The sequence below is a fragment of the Oratosquilla oratoria genome, chromosome 21, assembly GCF_046742065.1.
Source record: "Oratosquilla oratoria isolate Oo_2021 chromosome 21, ASM4674206v1, whole genome shotgun sequence".
Taxonomy (NCBI): Eukaryota; Metazoa; Arthropoda; class Malacostraca; order Stomatopoda; family Squillidae; genus Oratosquilla; species Oratosquilla oratoria.
In genome coordinates this window covers 45892821-45910441 of record NC_134797.1, presented here as the reverse complement: position 1 = coordinate 45910441, position 17621 = coordinate 45892821, and the positions used below count along the sequence as shown (strand labels likewise).

Below are 17621 nucleotides of genomic sequence, written 5' to 3'. Positions count from 1 at the left end.
ACCTTTCACACGCGCGCGCGCGCGCGCGCGTGTGTGTGTGTGTGTGTGTGTGTGTGTGTGTGTGTGTGAGGGAGGGGGAGGGGAGGGGAGGGGAGGGAGAGGGAGAGGGAAAGGGGAGGGAGAGGGAAAGGGGAAGGGGAGGGGAAGGAGGATGGGGAAGGGGAGGGGAAGGAGGATGGGGATGGGGGCGGGGAAAGGGAAGGAGGATGGGGATGGGGATTGGGAGGGGGAAGGGTAATTCGTCCGCATACAGGTAATGATCCTGTTAGCGGAAGTTTCAAACCAACGTTGTCGCGCCGTCTACAGCATATGAGGAAGAAAGCTTACTCACCTAAAACAATTTAATATTTATTACTGTTTATCTATACTACTAAAAGCCATAATCTGTACTTAAGAAATTTCGTCTTCGGGGCTGTAGATGGCGACGGAATTTCTTCAAGGGGTTGCGAGATGTCGCCATTTATCGCCGGTTTTGCGCGGATTTCTCTCCCCCACTCTCTCTCTCGAGAGAGAGGAACTACCCTAAATATAATGAGAACATAAGAATAAGGAGAGACTGCAAGAGACCATATAGTCTACATTAGGCAGTTCCATGTCTATAACCTGCCATCCCTATCTATAAAGTTATCTTCTCTTCTCTGAAAGCAGTCAATAGTTTCAGCGCTCACTACTACACGATTACTATGTCGTTAACCATAGAATTTGATATGTGGCTTATGTGTTTCTGGTGAGAAATGTTGTGATATGAACGATGGTGTACATCATTTCCGTCGCAAATGCGTACTTTTGAAGTAATTAAGTATTGAAGTTATGCACTTATGCGTACATCTCCCGAACGCATAAGTGTGGGAAATCGGGGTTTTTGGGTGGGGAACACTAATAAATGGATTAATGCGCATTGCAAAACAGGTATAAAATGAACAAAAACACTTAAAAAGTATAAAAAAACAAAAAACAATTCTTGTCTATTTCCTTCTTAAAACCTAAAACTGTCCAATTAATACCCATTACTATAAGTCATACCCTAATGTCTTAATATGATGACCTTACATGCATCATCCTTGACGCATTTGAATACTTCTATTAGATCACCTTACACTCAACGTCTTTCTAGTGTGTGTGAATTTGGGTCCCTAAGTCTGTCTTCGTACGGTGAATTTCTAAGTCTATCATTTTGGTCATTCTCCTCTGAACCGATTCTAGAGAATTTATATCCATTGTTATATAAGGCGGAGACAAATCTGGTCAATTTTGAATATTTCGCAAACAAAGCTTTTCAAAATAGGAAAAAAGTTGGGTCAATTTATAGTTGTACCCAACCATAGAATTTGGTTGGGTGAAACTATAAATTTACCAAAAGTTGTTTAATAGTTATTGATAATATTGCGATGAGACTGGTATGCTCGCCCACTGAAAGCCAAGGTATTTTTTTCAGAAGTACACACCTACACGATATAACAATAGAAAATTTGATATTCAATTTGCAAATTATAATACATCAACGTAATATACGTTTTTCTTGGCGGAAATAAAAAAAAAAGTGATTTGGTAATTTCTAGAAGTGCATACTTAAGCGATATAACAATAGAAAATAAAATTATAATTTTGTAAATTATGATACATCAATGTATCATACGTTACTTTGGCGGTAATCAATAATAGAAAAACTTGCTAAAAGCTATAAACACAAACGTAGCCGATTCGGTTGCTTGAGACGCCATCTTTGTTTTGGTAGAGGTGGAAGGCGAAGAAATTAAAGTATGATTAATTTGTCTATTCTACGCGATATAGCACTAGAAAATGAATTATTAATGATAACCAATTATTTATTCCCCTCTCCCGTCACCCCCACCCCAGTGTTCCTAGCCCCCCCTTTCCCCCGACCTAATTGTCCATAGAATTAGTTCTTGACACTTACCAAATGCGTCATGTATAAGCAAGAATCGTTCTGCAGTCTGCATATCATCAAATCTTCTTATTCTTGAAGTAAAACAGTTCGACAAAGCACAGAACAAGTTTCTGAAACATCGTGGTCCTTTGACAAACACTCGAAGCATTAGTATTCTTTAAAAAAAATGGGAGGGGACATTCACACTCGGCAAAAACTAATTATATACTAAATTTGCGCCACGCATCTGCGATTTTGTTTACATTCTGAAAGAAAACATTGTGATTGGCCAAAAATCGGTCACGTGACTCAGAATAATTACGTTATTGGCAACCATTTATCCATTTATCAATCTATGTACATAAACTTATATAGTATTTGCATATTGATCTATTTGTTTAATTATTCATTTATCTATTCATCTATTTTTTAATATTATTTGGTTTGACACAAAACCAGCAGACAAATGTCACCAAACCCTTCAATGACAGGACCTAGCACAGTGGGCAAAGGTCTTGATCGTTAATGAACGTCTCTTGGCGGTTTTTTTTTTTTTTAACCTAGAGAATCTACAATGGTAGTGAGCCTACGCCAGGAGGTGCTGAGTAGCTGCGACTGAACCCGTCACCTTTGCTTTATGTACTTGAATAGCCACTGACACCCGTCAGACGATGAAGCGGAAAATAATCATTACACCAATATAATATATGTAAACGAAAATTATACATACAGACATTATTACTAGAAACAAGGTTAGAAATAATGACATATTCGATGGAACTGAAAAAGGGGAAGGAGGAGAAGGAGGGAGGGGAAGGGGTGGGAGGAGTGACGGAGGGGAAGCATTATATAATCCATTTATCTAAACGAGGCACAAACGCCCTTAAATTTGCATCTTCCAACAAAAACATAATCTTTGGTTATCACACTCATCACGCAATCAGTCGCCCTGTATTGTACTTGTCTCCCCCTCCCCCCTCCCTCCTCCAACACCTCAAAAGAATCCCCCCTTTACCCCCCCTCCCGTCTTTTTGTCCCCCAAAAATATATTTGCAACCCCTAACCCATCCCAACCTAAGGGACTAACCTACCAACATCGCTCTAGTAAACACTGAAAACAACAGTATGATGTTGGGCACTTGCTTTAATGGCCCAGGCATGATCAGTATCAGACACAATATACTTCGCTGTCAACAGAACTCCATAAATGCTGTCCTTTTAGTCTCAGCACAAAGAGGGCAGTGGATGGCGTTCCTTCGTGTGTGACCCAAAGGCAGCCCGGCCAACGAACTGCTCATCCTCAGAGGACTACTCGATCTCCTCCTCCTCCTCCTCTTCTTCGCTGTTTTTGTTCTTCTTCTTTTCTTTCTTCTTCTTTTTATTATTGTTATAATTATCATCATAATATTATTATCATTCTATCATTATCATCATCATTATTACCATGATTATTATATTTTATTATCATTATTAATTATTATCATCATCATCATCATCATCATCATCATCACCATCATCATCATCATCATCATTATTATTATTATTATTATTACTATTATTACTATTATCATCATTATCATTATTATTATTATTATTATTATTACTATTGTTGTTGTTGTTTTCATTTTCCCTTTATCTTTTTTTTCTCCTTTTTCTCCTTTTCCTCCTCTACCTCTTCTTATTCTTCCCCACCCTCTTCCTCTTCCTATAATTCTTCCCCTCCTCTTCCTCCTTATCGTCTTCGTCCTTCTCTTTTTTTTTTTTTTTCTCTCTCTCTCTCTTGTTGGACCAAACTTCCCCCAAGGCGACCTATCTGTACTTCTCCTGACGTCAGGCTGTCTACGCATTCCTCTTCTCTCTCTCTCTCTCTCTCTCTCTCTCTCTCTCTCTCTTTCTCTCTTATTTACTCTTTTATCCTTTTTTTCTCGTTTTCTTCTTTATCTCCTCTTTATCATTCTTCCTCCTCCTCTTCCTATCCTCGATTTTGTCTGCTGCTATCTTGAAATAACAAGTTCATCAACAGACAGGTAAAAGGAGAGAAGTGAGGGAGAAAGGGATATAGATGGAGAGAGAGAGAGAGAGAGAGAGAGAGAGAGAGAGAGAGAGAGAGAGAGAGAGAGAGAGAGAGAGAGAGAGAGAGAGAGAGAGAGAGAGAGAGAGAGAGAGAGAGAGAGAGAGAGAGAGAGAGAGAGAGAGAGAGAGAGAGAGAGAGAGAGAGAGAGAGAGAGAGAGAGAGAGAGAGAGAGAGCGAGAGAGAGTGAGAGAGAGAGAGAGAGAGAGAGTGAGAGAGAGAGATGAAGAAGTAGAGGGATAGGGAAGAGAGAGAGAGAGAAGGGGAGAGGAAGAGAAAGAGAGAAAGAAAGAGAAAGAGAGAGACAGACAGAAATTGGAAAAAGGAGAGAGGTGGAGAGGTAGAGAAGGCCACTGGAATTAATAGATAAATGATACTCCGGGTTAATGAATGATGCGGGGGGAAGGGGAGTAGGGAGGGGGAGTAGGGTGAGTGAGTAGGGTGAGTGGGGAGGTGGAGTAGGGGGAGGGGGAATAAGGGGAGTCGGGAGGGGGAGTAAGGTGAGTGGGGAGGGGGAGTAGGGGATGTCGGGAGGGGGAGTAGTGGGAATGGGGAGGGGATGACTTTCGCCCTCGTCCGCCTCCCTCCGGCCAAGACAAGATCCCGAGTTCGACTCGAGGACGGGCGAGGAAGATGAGGTTGGAGGGGGAGGGGGGAGGGCGAAGACAAGGAGAAGGAAGAGGAGGAAAAAATAATAGGGAGAGGAGGAGGAGAAGGAAGGAGATGAGGACGAGCAAGAGAAGATGGGAAGATAGAAGAGGAGGAGAGAGGGGAGGACGAGGAGGAAAAGGAAGAGGAAGAGGAGGAGGAGGAGGAGACCGAAGAGGGGGTGAGGAAAAAGACGAAGACGAGGAGGTGGAGGAGGAGGAGGAGGAGAAGCAAACCGAGGAGGGGAGGAGGAGGACGGGTAAGACGAGGAGGAGGAGGAGGAGGAGGAGGAGGAGGAGGAAAGGGATGAGGGCGAGCAGAAGAAAGAGGAGGTGGAAAAAGAATAGAGGACGAAGCCAAGGAAGAGGAAAAGGAGGAGGAGGAGGAGGAGGAAGTGGCAGGGGAGGGGGAAGGGGAGTTGGATGAGGAGAACGAGGAGGAGGTGGAGGGGAGGGGGAGCTGGAGGAGGAGGACGAAGAAGACGAAGAGGAGGAGAAGGAGGAGGAGGAGGAGGAGGAGGAGGAGAACGAGGAGGTGGAGGGGAGGGGGAGCTGGAGGAGGAGAACGAAGAAGACGGAGAGGAGGAGGAGGAGGAGAAAGACGAGGAGGTGGAGGGGAGGGGAGGGGAGCTGGAGGAGGAGGAAGAGGTAGAGGAGGAGGAGGTGAACAAAATGAGGAGGAGAACGAGGAGTAGGAGAAAGGGATGGAGGGGAGGAGTAGGAGGAAGCGGAGGAGGAGGAGGAGGAACAGGAGGAAGAGGGAGAGGAGCAGGAGGGGTGAAGGGGAGGAGGCAGAAGAGAAGGAGAACAAGGAGAAATGAATAATAATGATAAGAAGAAGAAGAAGAAGAAGAAGAAGAAGAAGAAGAAGAAGAAGAAGAAGAAGAAGAAGAAGAAGAAGAAGAAGAAGAAGAAGAAGAAGAAGAAGAAGAAGAAGAAGAAGAAGAAGAAGAAGAAGAAGAAGAAGAAGAAGAAGGAAGGAAGGAAGGAGAAGAAGATGATGATGATGGTGATAATGAAAATGATGATGATGATGATGATGATAATGAAAATGATGATGATGATGATGATGATGATGATGATGATGATGATGATGATGATGATGATGATGATGATGATGATGATGATGATGATGATGATGATGATGATGATGATGATGATGATGATGGTGATGATGATGATGTTGATAATGAGGATGATGATGGTGATGATATTGAAAATTATTATGATGATGATGATGATGATGATGATGATGATGATGATGATGATGATGATGATGATGATGATGATGATGATGATGATGATGATGATGATGATGATGATGATGATGATGATGATGATGATGATGATGATGAAGGTGACGAAAAAGATGATTAAGAAGAAGGGGGTGATGATGATGAAGGAGGTGGAAGAGTAAGAAGAGATTGAAGAGGAGAAAGAGAAGGGGAGAGGGAAACAGAAAGAATATGATGGAGAGAGAGAAAGAGAAAGAGAGAGAGAGGGGGGAGAGAGAAGGATAGAGAGAGTGAGAGAGGAAGAAAGAGAGAGAGGTGGGAGAGAGAGGTGGGAGAGAGAAGGAGAGAGAGAGAGAGAGGGAGAGAGAGAGAGAGAGAGAGAGAGAGAGAGAGAGAGAGAGAGAGAGAGAGAGAGAGAGAGAGAGAGAGAGAGAGAGAGAGGTGGGAGAGAGAGAGAGAGAGAGAGAGAGAGAGAGAGAGAGAGAGAGAGAGAGAGAGAGAGAGAGAGAGAGAGAGGGGGAGAGAGAGAGAGAGAGAGAGAAAGAGAAAGAGAGAGAGAAAGAGAGAGAGAGAGAGAAAGAGAGAGATAGGGAGAGATAGGGAGAGAGAGAGATAGATAGAGAGAGAGGGGGTGACAGAAAGAGAGAGAGAGATAGTGAGAGAGAGAGAGCACACTCGGTTTCCGCTGCGGGCCCGGTGGGTTGACGGAGGCAATCTTGACCCCCAAGAACTGAAAACAAATTATTGTTTGAAAACAGTCAGTTGATCAATTGCTTAATGAATTCATTCAATCATGTTGCTGGTTACATTCTGTTTGGGAGGTATTCCAAAGGTAATCCAAAGGTATTCCAAGAGTATTCCAATGGTATTCCAAAGGTGTTCCAATGGTATTCCAATGGTAATTCAAATGTATTCCAAAGGTATTTCAATGGTATTCCAATGGTATTTCAATGGTGTTCCAAAGATATTCCAATGGTAATCCAAATGTATTCCAAAGGTATTTCAAAGGTATTCCAATGTATTCCAAAGGTATTTCAATGGTCTTCCAAAGGTATTCCATTGGTAATCATAAAGTATTTCAATGGTAATCAAAAGGTATTTCAATGGTATTCCAAAGGTATTTCAATGGTATTCCAAAGGTAATCCAAAGGTATTCCAAGAGTATTCCAATGGTATTCCAAAGGTGTTCCAATGGTATTCCAATGGTAATTCAAATGTATTCCAAAGGTATTTCAATGGTATTTCAATGGTGTTCCAAAGATATTCCAATGGTAATCCAAATGTATTCCAAAGGTATTTCAAAGGTATTCCAATGTATTCCAAAGGTATTTCAATGGTCTTCCAAAGGTATTCCATTGGTAATCATAAAGTATTTCAATGGTAATCAAAAGGTATTTCAATGGTATTCCAAAGGTATTTCAATGGTATTCCAAAGGTATTTCAATGGTATTCCAAATGTATTTCAATGGTGTTCCAAAGGTATTCCAATGTTAATCAAAAGGTATTTCAATGGTATTCCAAAGGTATTTCAATGGTATTCCAAAGGTATTTCAATGGTATTCCAAATGTATTTCAATGGTGTTCCAAAGGTATTCCAATGTTAATCAAAAGGTATTCCAAAGGTATTTCAATGGTATTCCAAGGGTGTTTCAATGGTAATCCAAAGGTATTTCAAGGGTGTTCCAAAGGTATTCCAATGGTAATCAAAATATATTCCAAAGGTATTTCAATGGTATTCCAAAGGTATTTCAATGGCGTTCCAAAGGTATTCCAATGGTAATCAAAAGGTATTCCAATGGTATTTCAGTGGTATTCCAATGGTATTCCAAAGATATTTCAACGGTGTTCCAAAGGTATTCCAATGGTAATCAAAAGGTTTTCCAATGGTATTTCAGGGGTATTCCAATGATATTCCAAAAGTACTCCACTGGTATTCCAAATGTCATTATAGAGGGACTCCTCCCAAGGCACTCCCACTCAGCTTTACCAAGCCCCTTTTCCCTTACCCCTTTCCTATATCTCCCTCTCCCCAAAACTTCATTATCTTCTGTCTTTTCCATCTATTTCCCTTCTTTCCTTAATCGTTTTCCTTGACCTTCTCCCCCCTTCCACTACACTTGCCTTCCCTCTCATTTCACTTTCCCTCCCTTCCACTCCACTTTCCCTCTTTTCCTATATTCCACCCAGTGGCGGATCCAGAATATATATATATATATTTTTTTTTTTTTGGGGGGGTAGGGCTGAACTATGCATGAGTGAGTAGGAAGCGACCCGAATCAGCTGGGGGATTTGAAATGTGAAAATTTTTAGAAGTATTTTGAAGCTATTTGCAAAGGTATATTGAGGAAATGGTCAATAAATTAGATTGTAATGGTAAAAAAAATTATACACACGCACATACATGGCTCTTCCTGAAAAGTAGAATACAAGTATGGCAAAAAATAAAACTTCCACTTTAAGTTTTTCCATCCCTCTTTCCTAGCGTCGCGCTACAGCATCGTATGAGATCACCTCGACCAATCAGCATTCATTGTCATTGTGACGCCATCGTACGATGCTCTAACTGAAACCGACGAAAGACAATTGCGCTCCAACACCACCATGACGCTGTCATATGAATACTTACAGGTCCGGTTCGGCCTTCGGAGTGTCAATTAAATCCAAAATACGTTATATATATATATATATATATATATATTTATATATATATATATAAACATATATATATATTTATATATATATATACATATATATATATATATATATATATATATATATATATATATATATATATATATATATTAAAAGGAGGGTCGGTTTAAAAAATCGAGCAAATAGTTATCTGACAATGGGATGTTAAAGGCAAACATTATTTGGGGGGGAGGGAGCTTCAGCACCCCCCCCTCCCGATTCGCCAGTGATTCCACCCCACTTTTCTTATATTTCACCCCATTTTCCCTATCTTCCTCTCCACTTTCCCTCCCTTCCACTCCACTTTCCCTCCCTTCTACTCCACTTTTCCCTCTCTTCCACTCCACCTTCCCTCCCTTCATCACCACTTTCCCTATCTTCTACTCCACTTTCCCTCCTCCCCACTCCACTTTCCCTCCCTTCCACTCCTCTTTCTCTCATAACATGCCCTTGCTTTCCTTGGGCCATTTCTCCTTGTCCATTCCATATATATCTTTTCATCTTCCATATTCACTTATCCCATTTATTCTCCCTCCTACCTCTTGCTTTCGCTTTTTCCTTACCTCTTCCATGATCCATTCTTCTCCTCTCTTTTTTTCCACTTATCCTCCCTCCTCCTCCTTTCACTGACCTTCCCTTTTTCTACAAATAACTCAGAAAAAAAATCCAACAACTCATGTTTGCTCACGACCCTAATCACCTCATCCCCCCCACCCCCACCTCCGACCCTTCCGTCTCCATGCAAGGACCCTCCACAGTCCTCCTCGAGAACAAAACCTCGCTGAAGATTCGATTCAAAGCGATACCCGACGCCCGGTAGGACTGACCCAGAGCCCTCCTCCACCTACAAGAACCACCCCCCATTTAATTTCCCTTATTTGCGGTCCCCTTCACCCTGGTCCTTCTGCGCTACTTCGACGTCCTCCCCGCCGAAGTCTGGACTCTGAAGAGTCCTCTTCTCGGCCACTGGTCGGTCTCATCATATGACCATTTGTGACGTCATGTCGTCGGCCAGTCCTCCCTACTCCCCCATCCCACGCGACCTACACCAGGTTTTATATTATTGTCATTATTATTTGGAAGTCACAGTATATTCGTAATTTATAACAGGCTTGCCAAGGCTAGGGGAAATTTTGTCTATATACCGTGTTTTTCCCCCTTATTTGGGAGGTAGCTAAGTCAAAAACCAAGCTCTCACTGCCACCCATTCCATTCCCATCCACCACCCTTTCATCTTAGCTTCACGTGGATGAAGGGTCATCCCTGCATCCTTCCTACTGCCCTGGGTCAGAAACAATGCAGCAAGACATGGTACATCCACAGCAAGGCTGATAAAGGTGGACCTTTGCACGAATTTGAATCTAGCTATGTTAGCAAATTAGAGAATAGGAAACAGGACCCAATGACCATTGCTCCTTTCCTGTATGCTACAATTAGGTAAATACTTTCTTGGTGACCCCCCTAACCTTTGTCCCCTCATGCAGAAAATAGACATGGAGAAATCCCTTTAGGCTGCATCAAAATATCATTCACACATAACAACTCCCTATCCTTGCATCACACTATCACCTATATATAGCCAATGTCCACTCACCCCTATCTCCTGCCTTCTCCCTTCTTTGCTCAACAGACATTCCCCTCTTGCTCAAACCCCCTTTCACCCCATCCATCCATCTCATCCTCAGTCGTCCCATTAAGTTCACTCCATCTACCTCTGCCTTCCATATATTTTTTACTAATCTTTCTTCATTGTTTCCATGTATCCAAACCATCCCAATACTCTTTCATTAGCCCTTTCTTCCATCTCCTTTTCCACCGCTGCTATCCTCCTCGTTTCTCACTCTATCCAACTTTGTAACCCCAATCATACTTCAGGCATTTAATCTCAAACACGATTAAACTTCTCTTTTCCTCTCTTAAATTCCAAATCTCCCCTTCACACAATTTTGTGAAGCCTGAAAAATAAAGTCTCAGGTAAATTATCCAAATATGTTTCCTCTGTCACACATACACACACAGGTATGTTAGAAAATTAGGGAATAGGAGACAGAATCCAATGAGCATTGCTCCTTTCCTGTATACTACAAGTAGGTAAATACAAATAGGTAAACACATCCACAAAGACACACACATTCATAAACAAAGTTGGGATGATAAATTAAAGATTAAGAGAGAGTGCTTTATGAGTGCTGCTCCTTTTCTGTTTTCTTCAATTACATAAACACACACACACACACTTCAACGAACGGACGGCTTAGAGGACGTTCTGAAGAAAAAGTGAAATTTCGTGGATCCCGAAGCAAAGGAAGTACCTATTGTATTTACAGGGTGGGGGGAAATTGCTCGTGGTGTAGGGGAAAGTGAGGAAAAAGGAGAAGGGGAGGGATTACTGAGGGAAATGGAAGGAAATGAGGAAGGTGAGGACTTGGTCCAGGCAGGCAGACGCCATCTAAACAAAAGAGGTCCGGACCAATTTAGCGACGACGAAATGTCTAACAAAAATGTAAAGATCAGAAGTATAGATAAGAGCAATACAGTAGGTGATGAGAATATTTTCCAGGGATTTAAGGAGGGTGGGGGGACCCCCCCCCCCCGATTAACAAGACTAGAAGAGAAGCTCGATAAGATGATCGAGCACTGGGAACTTAGGTTCGGTCACGTTAACAACATTGTGCAGAGGGTTGAAAAATTGGAAGAACTAGAGAAGGCGAACAAAAACTTAACTAAGGAAATTGAAGAATTAAAAAAACAGTTAAAAGAAGTAAAAGAGGAGAATAAAGTCTTAAAGGAGAATAATAAGGACAACAAGGAGGGTTGGAAAAAAAATTCAAGAAAACAGTAAAGTTGCATTTACTGACATAATCAAACAGCAAATGAAAGAACAAACTGAAGACTCAGTTATTAAAGTGATGAGACAGAAGGAGAATATAGTAAGAGACTTAGCAGATAGAAAGAAATGTATAATTACATTAGGAATGGAAGAGAAACATAACCCAGATAGAACCACAAGAACCAAAGAGGAAAATGAAAAAATAAGAAATTTACTAGAATTGGTTCAGGAAGATGAGCCAGAAATAATGAAACAAATCGAAATTCAGGCTTGGGAAATATAGTACAGACAAGACCAGACCAATTAAGATTAAATTCAGGTCACAAACGACGGCAGAGAATATCTTATCCAAAACAGGGAAACTAGCAACAAGTGAACAATATAAAAAGGTATGGATAAAAAGGGAAATGAATAAAGAGGAAAGAGAGGAGGAAATAAGGAATAGACATGAAGCTAAGAAAAAAAACGAGACCAGAACGGAGACAGAAAAACAAGAATTCTACTGGAGAGTAGTGAATATGAAATTGAAGAAATGGACCATAACAGAGAGAAACACAAAAGAAACAGAGAATACAATGGAAATAACAGAAAGTTAAGAGTATCCTACACAAATATAGATGGATTAATAACAGGACTGAATGAACTGAACAAATATCTGAAAGAAAAAGATCCGGACATAATGGGAATTGTTGAGACAAAATTAAAAGGCCCACTACCACCCAACAGCATAGGACACAATGCATATAATTATTGGATTAGAAACAGAAAGATAAAACAAGGGGGTGGAGTTATGTTCCTGACTAAGAAGGATATAAACGTGAAGAGAGTCACATATGGGAAGAATAGAGTAGAGATGATTATGATAGAAGTAGAAGATAGAGATAAGAAGAGCAGAAAGTTTGTAATAAACTACGTGCCCCAAAAAACAGCCTCATGGTAAGAGAATGAACATAAAAGCATGTTAGAAGACACAAGAGTAACACTAAACGAGATCATGGAAGATGGAGGAAGAATAGTTATGATGGGCGACTATAATTGCAAAGAAATATGCTGGGAAGAGATGACCATAAAGGGTGGAGAAGACTCATGGGGAAGTGTTCTACTTGAGATGATTATTGACCACACAATGACACAATGGATCCAAGAGAACACTAGGTATAGAAATGAAGAACCATCGAGACTAGACCTAATAATCACATCAGAACCTAAAATAGTGGAAAAGATAGAATACCAGGCACCAATAAGCAAAAGTGACCACATATTGATAGAACTAGAACTAAATGAGAAAAAATACATGAAAAGAAATGAACAATATAGAAAAGGAAGATTGATGTATGATTTTTTTTTTTTTTTTTTTTTATAAAATAAGAGAATTCTTCCAAAATGAAAACTGGGAAAGAATACACAAAGAAGATACAACAGTAGAAGAGAAATGGAATATTTTGACAAAAATCTATAAAAAAGGAGTAGAAAAGTATGTCCCAAGACAAAAACAAGAAAAAGAATATGTAAAATGCTGGTACAACAAAAGTTGTAGGGAGATAAAAGACAAAAGAGACAAAGCTTGGACCAAATGGAAGAAAAACAAAAGACCAGAAAAATGGAAAATATATACTTGTTATAGAAATGAATATGTACAAGCGTGCAGAGAGGAAAAGAGAAAATATGAAAAAGATGTCATAGAAAAATGGAAAGATCAACCAAAACTATTCTACAGATTTGTAAACAACAAACTGAAAAACAAACAAGATTTGGAGAAATTAAGACAAGGAGGAGTTGAATACACAGAGGAAATTGAAATGGCGGAAATTATGAACAAACATTTTAAATCAGTGTTTACAAGGGAGAACATACAACCTGAAGAGATCGAATGGAAAGAGAAAGTCCCCCCTATGAAAGAAATAGAAGTAACAAAGAATGAAATATTGAACCACTTGAGTAATCTTGATGTCAGAAAATCACATGGACCAGATGAAATAGCAAACTGGATTTTGAAAGAATGCAGGAATGAACTGACAGACATAATACATAGCATAATAAACAGTTCCTTGAAAGAAGGTAAAGTTCCAGAAGACTGGAAAAAAGCAAATATAGTACCTATATATAAAGGAGGAAATAAAGAAGACCCTAACAACTATAGGCCAGTCTCTCTAACAAGTACAATAGCAAAAATTTGTGAAAGAATTGTCAAAAATAGATGGGTAAAATATTTAGAAAAAAACAACGTGCTCAATCCAAGGCAATTTGGATTCAGACAAGGACGATCATGCGTCACCAATTTAATATGTTTCTATTCAAGATTAATAGATATAATACAAGAAAGAGATGGATGGGCTGATTGTGCATTTCTAGACCTAAAAAAAGCTTTTGACAAAGTACCACATAAGAAGTTGCTTATGAAATTAGAAACTGAAGGAGGAATACAGGGCAAACTGCTAAATTGGATGGAAGACTTTTTGCAAGAAAGAAAAATGAGAGTAGTGATAAGAGATCAACACTCAAAATGGGATGAAGTAATAAGCGGTGTTCCACAAGGAACAGTTCTGGCCCCAATAATGTTTGCTATATATATTAATGATATGGATGAAGGAATTGAAAGCTATATGAGCTTTTTTGCAGATGATGCAAAACTATTGAAAAAAGTGAACACGGAAGAAGATTGTGAATCACTACAAAGAGATCTAAATAAAGTACAGGAATGGAGTAGGAAGTGGGAGATAGAGTTCAATACAAAAAAGTGTAGTATAATGGAATTTGGAAAAAGTAAAAACAGAATAACAGGATCATATAAATTGGGAGAAGAAGGAATAAAAAAAGTAGAAAATGAAAAGGACCTAGGAGTCATTGTTATGAATAATATGTCACCTGAGAAACATATAAATAAGATTTTTGGAGAAACCTATAATTTAATAAGAACAATCAAAGTGGCATTTACATACCTGGATGAAGAAATGGTGAAGAAAATTCTAATCACTGATAAGACCAAGATTGGAATATGCAGCAACGATATGGTCACCAAGTACAAAAAAATGCATAAAAAAAATTGAAAGAATACAAAGAGCAATTACAAAATTGGTACCAACACTCTCAAAACTATCATATGAAGAGAGACTAGCAAAACTTAAACTACAGACAGTAGAGCAAAGAAGAGAGGAGATTTGATAGCTATTTACAGAATCATGAAAGGCATAGAAATTACTGATAGAGAGAATCTGATAAAATGGGAAGACAGAAATACAAGAGGACATGGAAAGAAAATAAAAAAAGACAGCTATAGAAGAGATGTGAAAAAGAACAGCTTTCCTCACAGAGTAATAGACAGTTGGAACAAGTTAGATGAGAAAGTGGTGTGTGCAAAAACAATACATGAATTTAAAAATAGTTTAGATAAAATGAGATACGAAAACGGGACACCACGAGCATAGCTCCCCTTCCCGTAAAATACAACTAGGTAAATTCATACAACGACTTAGTGGCGCGGTTGGTAGAGTCCCTGGCTGTCCCTATGATGGTCCAGGTTCGAATCCTGCCCAGGGATGAAATAATTTCAGTAACGCTGCACTTTGAGTCGTTACTCCAACTCTTGTGGGTGGGGAGTTGGGGGTATGTGGGCATGTAAGGTCACAGCATTACCCATAAATCAGTCATATGAGCTCCGAGCTCTCTTCCGAGAGGGAAATAGCTGTTGATCACAAGTTCAACATGTGATCCAAGACCATGGTGAATCACACACTCATGTTAAAAAACCCTTCATCCTTACAAGAAGTGGGGATAGCCAGCCAAGGCATGCACCTATTGTACATCCATCCAACTCCTATTTGTTGTCCCTTTCATCTAAGCTCTTTTTAGGTGAAGGCCCATCTTTCTCCCCTGTCCAATGCCTGGGGGATCATAAGCAATGCAGCAAAACAGATACATACATATACCAAGGCTTTTTCCCCCTTACAAGGGGGGTAGCCAAAAAAGAAAAAGGCACAAAATCAATCCCACCCCTGAATACACTCCACCCTCCCTCTTATCTTAGCACCTCCTGAATGACGGGTCATCCCTGCACCTTGTCCACTGCCCTGGGTCAGAAGCAGTGTCGCAAGACACAGCACATCCACAGCTAGGCCGCTTCATTAAATCGGCGACCCCCCCTCTCCGTCCCCCCATTGCATAAAATGAGAGGACGGGGAGAAATCCCTTCGGGCTGTGTCAAATTTTGCTCACACATACTACCTCACCCCCCATCCAACCTCATGCTATCACATCATCCATATACAACCATTCTCCATTCACCCGTCTTCTGTCCTCTCCCGTCCTTCCCCTCTTCCCCAAAGCCCCCTTCACCCCATCCATCCACCTCATCCTAGGACGTCCCCTCATGTTCACTCCCTCCACATCTGCCTTCCACACCTCTTTTACTAGTCTTTCTTCACTCATTCTTTTCATGTGTCCAAACCATCCCAATATTCTTTCATCAACCCTATCTCCCAGCTCCTTTTCCACCCCTGTTCTCCTCCTCACCTCCTCATTTCTTACTCTATCTAGCCTAGTAACCCCCATCATACTTCTCAGACACCTCATCTCAAACACATTCAAACTCCTTCTCTCTTCTTCTCTTATGTTCCATGTTTCTGCCCCATACAGTGCTGTTGGCATAATCACTCCTTCATACAGTCTCCTCTTAGCATCCATTCCCAAATGTCTATTCCTCATTACACTCTTTAATCCACCAAGGCATTTACTCGCTTCTCTCAATCTACATTCTACCTCCACTTTCACTCCACCTTTCCCTGCCACATTTGCACCCAAGTATCTAAAACTATCCACTTCCTCCAGTCGCTCTCCCTTAATGCTCACTTCCAGTCTACTGCCACTTTCACCCCTTGTACATCTCATCACCTTACTTTTACCCACATTTATCTTTAGCTTTCTTCTATCACATACTCTCCCAAACTCTGCCACCAACTTCCTCAATCCCTCCTCCGATCCTGCCACAAGCGCAGTGTCGTTCGCAAACAACAGCTGGCTTACCTCCCACTTTTCTCCATTTTCTTTAACCATCTCCAATCCCTTGCCCACTACCCTTGCATTTACCTCTCGCACCACCCCATCCATGTATAAGTTGAACAGCCAGGGCGACATAACGCATCCTTGACGAAGTCCCACCTTTACCTCGAACCACTCACTCAGATACATACTAAAGAAAAATGGATGAATAAAACTATTATTTGTATTAAAAATAATATAATTTATTTCTCATCCCGCACCACTGTCATTAACACCACCATCTGGAACTGCAGCTGCAGCACCCACGAGCTTATCCTGAAGGACGCAGAGGGAGATCAGAACAGCTTCCTCAGTACGAATTGTTCTTGCCTGTTGTTGAGGGCATGTATTCACGTACAGGTTACACAAGTCTCGTGGGTCTGTGGCTTCAAGTGCATCATCTTCTTCGAGTGCTGCCTCTAGCCCCTCAACTCCTAAGAAGCAGAAACAAATATAATTATAAACACAAAGTAATCTGTGAGTACAGAAAGGTAATAATTACAGCTTAGTTTCATTTAGGATGCTCCCTGGCTGAGCGAGTTTGAGTGTCGCTACTTGCGACGGAAGTTGATGTGATAGCAGTTTGAACACTGGCACCAGTATGTTGAACAAAGGGCACGGTTCATTAAATTCCAAACTACAAAGTCCTCTGTAAGGGGCACCGTCCTAGCCTCCTGATAGTAGGAGTTTCATTGACTGAAAACTTGCAGTCACACATTGGATACCAACAGTCCTCAGTACCTCCCACAGAAAAAAAAAAAAAAAAAAAAAAAAAAGAAAAAGAAAAAAAAATATATATATATATATATATATACAGGTAAACGTCGACTTACGATGGCATTAGGTTTCGATAGAGCCATCGTAAGACGATCTCATCGTAAGTCGATCCCCACTCTGTTCCGTGGTCACTGTACCTAGCCTACCTGTATATTAACCACCAGAGATACTGAATATAGCCTATTAAACATGTACAGTAGTTTATTTAATTATTTTTATCCTTTTTACCATATTCAAACACTATAATATGTATTTTCAGTACGGCACTTAAATCTCGCGGGCAGCAGCCAATGCCAGCCGTACGACGTGACGTAATAATACTCGCATCATAAAATATAGTCACCGCTTATATCGATCGTTCTCTCTTTCACCCGCGAATTTTGAAAACCACAGAGAATGAATCATTTGAGAGAATGTAAAAACACAGGGGCGACTACAATAAATATAA

The 17621-nt window shown here is 40.6% G+C and overlaps 1 protein-coding gene across 5 annotated transcripts in view; it reads right to left on the bottom strand.

Annotated features, from left to right (window-relative positions):
- Positions 1–16574: 16574 nt before the first annotated feature.
- LOC143036893 (28S rRNA (uridine-N(3))-methyltransferase) overlaps positions 16575–17621 on the bottom strand; it is a 19260-nt gene continuing 18213 nt past the window's right edge. For all 5 annotated transcript variants that reach the window (XM_076204821.1, XM_076204823.1, XM_076204820.1 and 2 more), the window contains exon 6: positions 16575–16830. In XM_076204821.1, the coding sequence (XP_076060936.1) occupies positions 16607–16830 (224 nt within the window). In that variant the 3' untranslated portion in view covers positions 16575–16606. The remainder of the gene's footprint in view (positions 16831–17621) is intronic.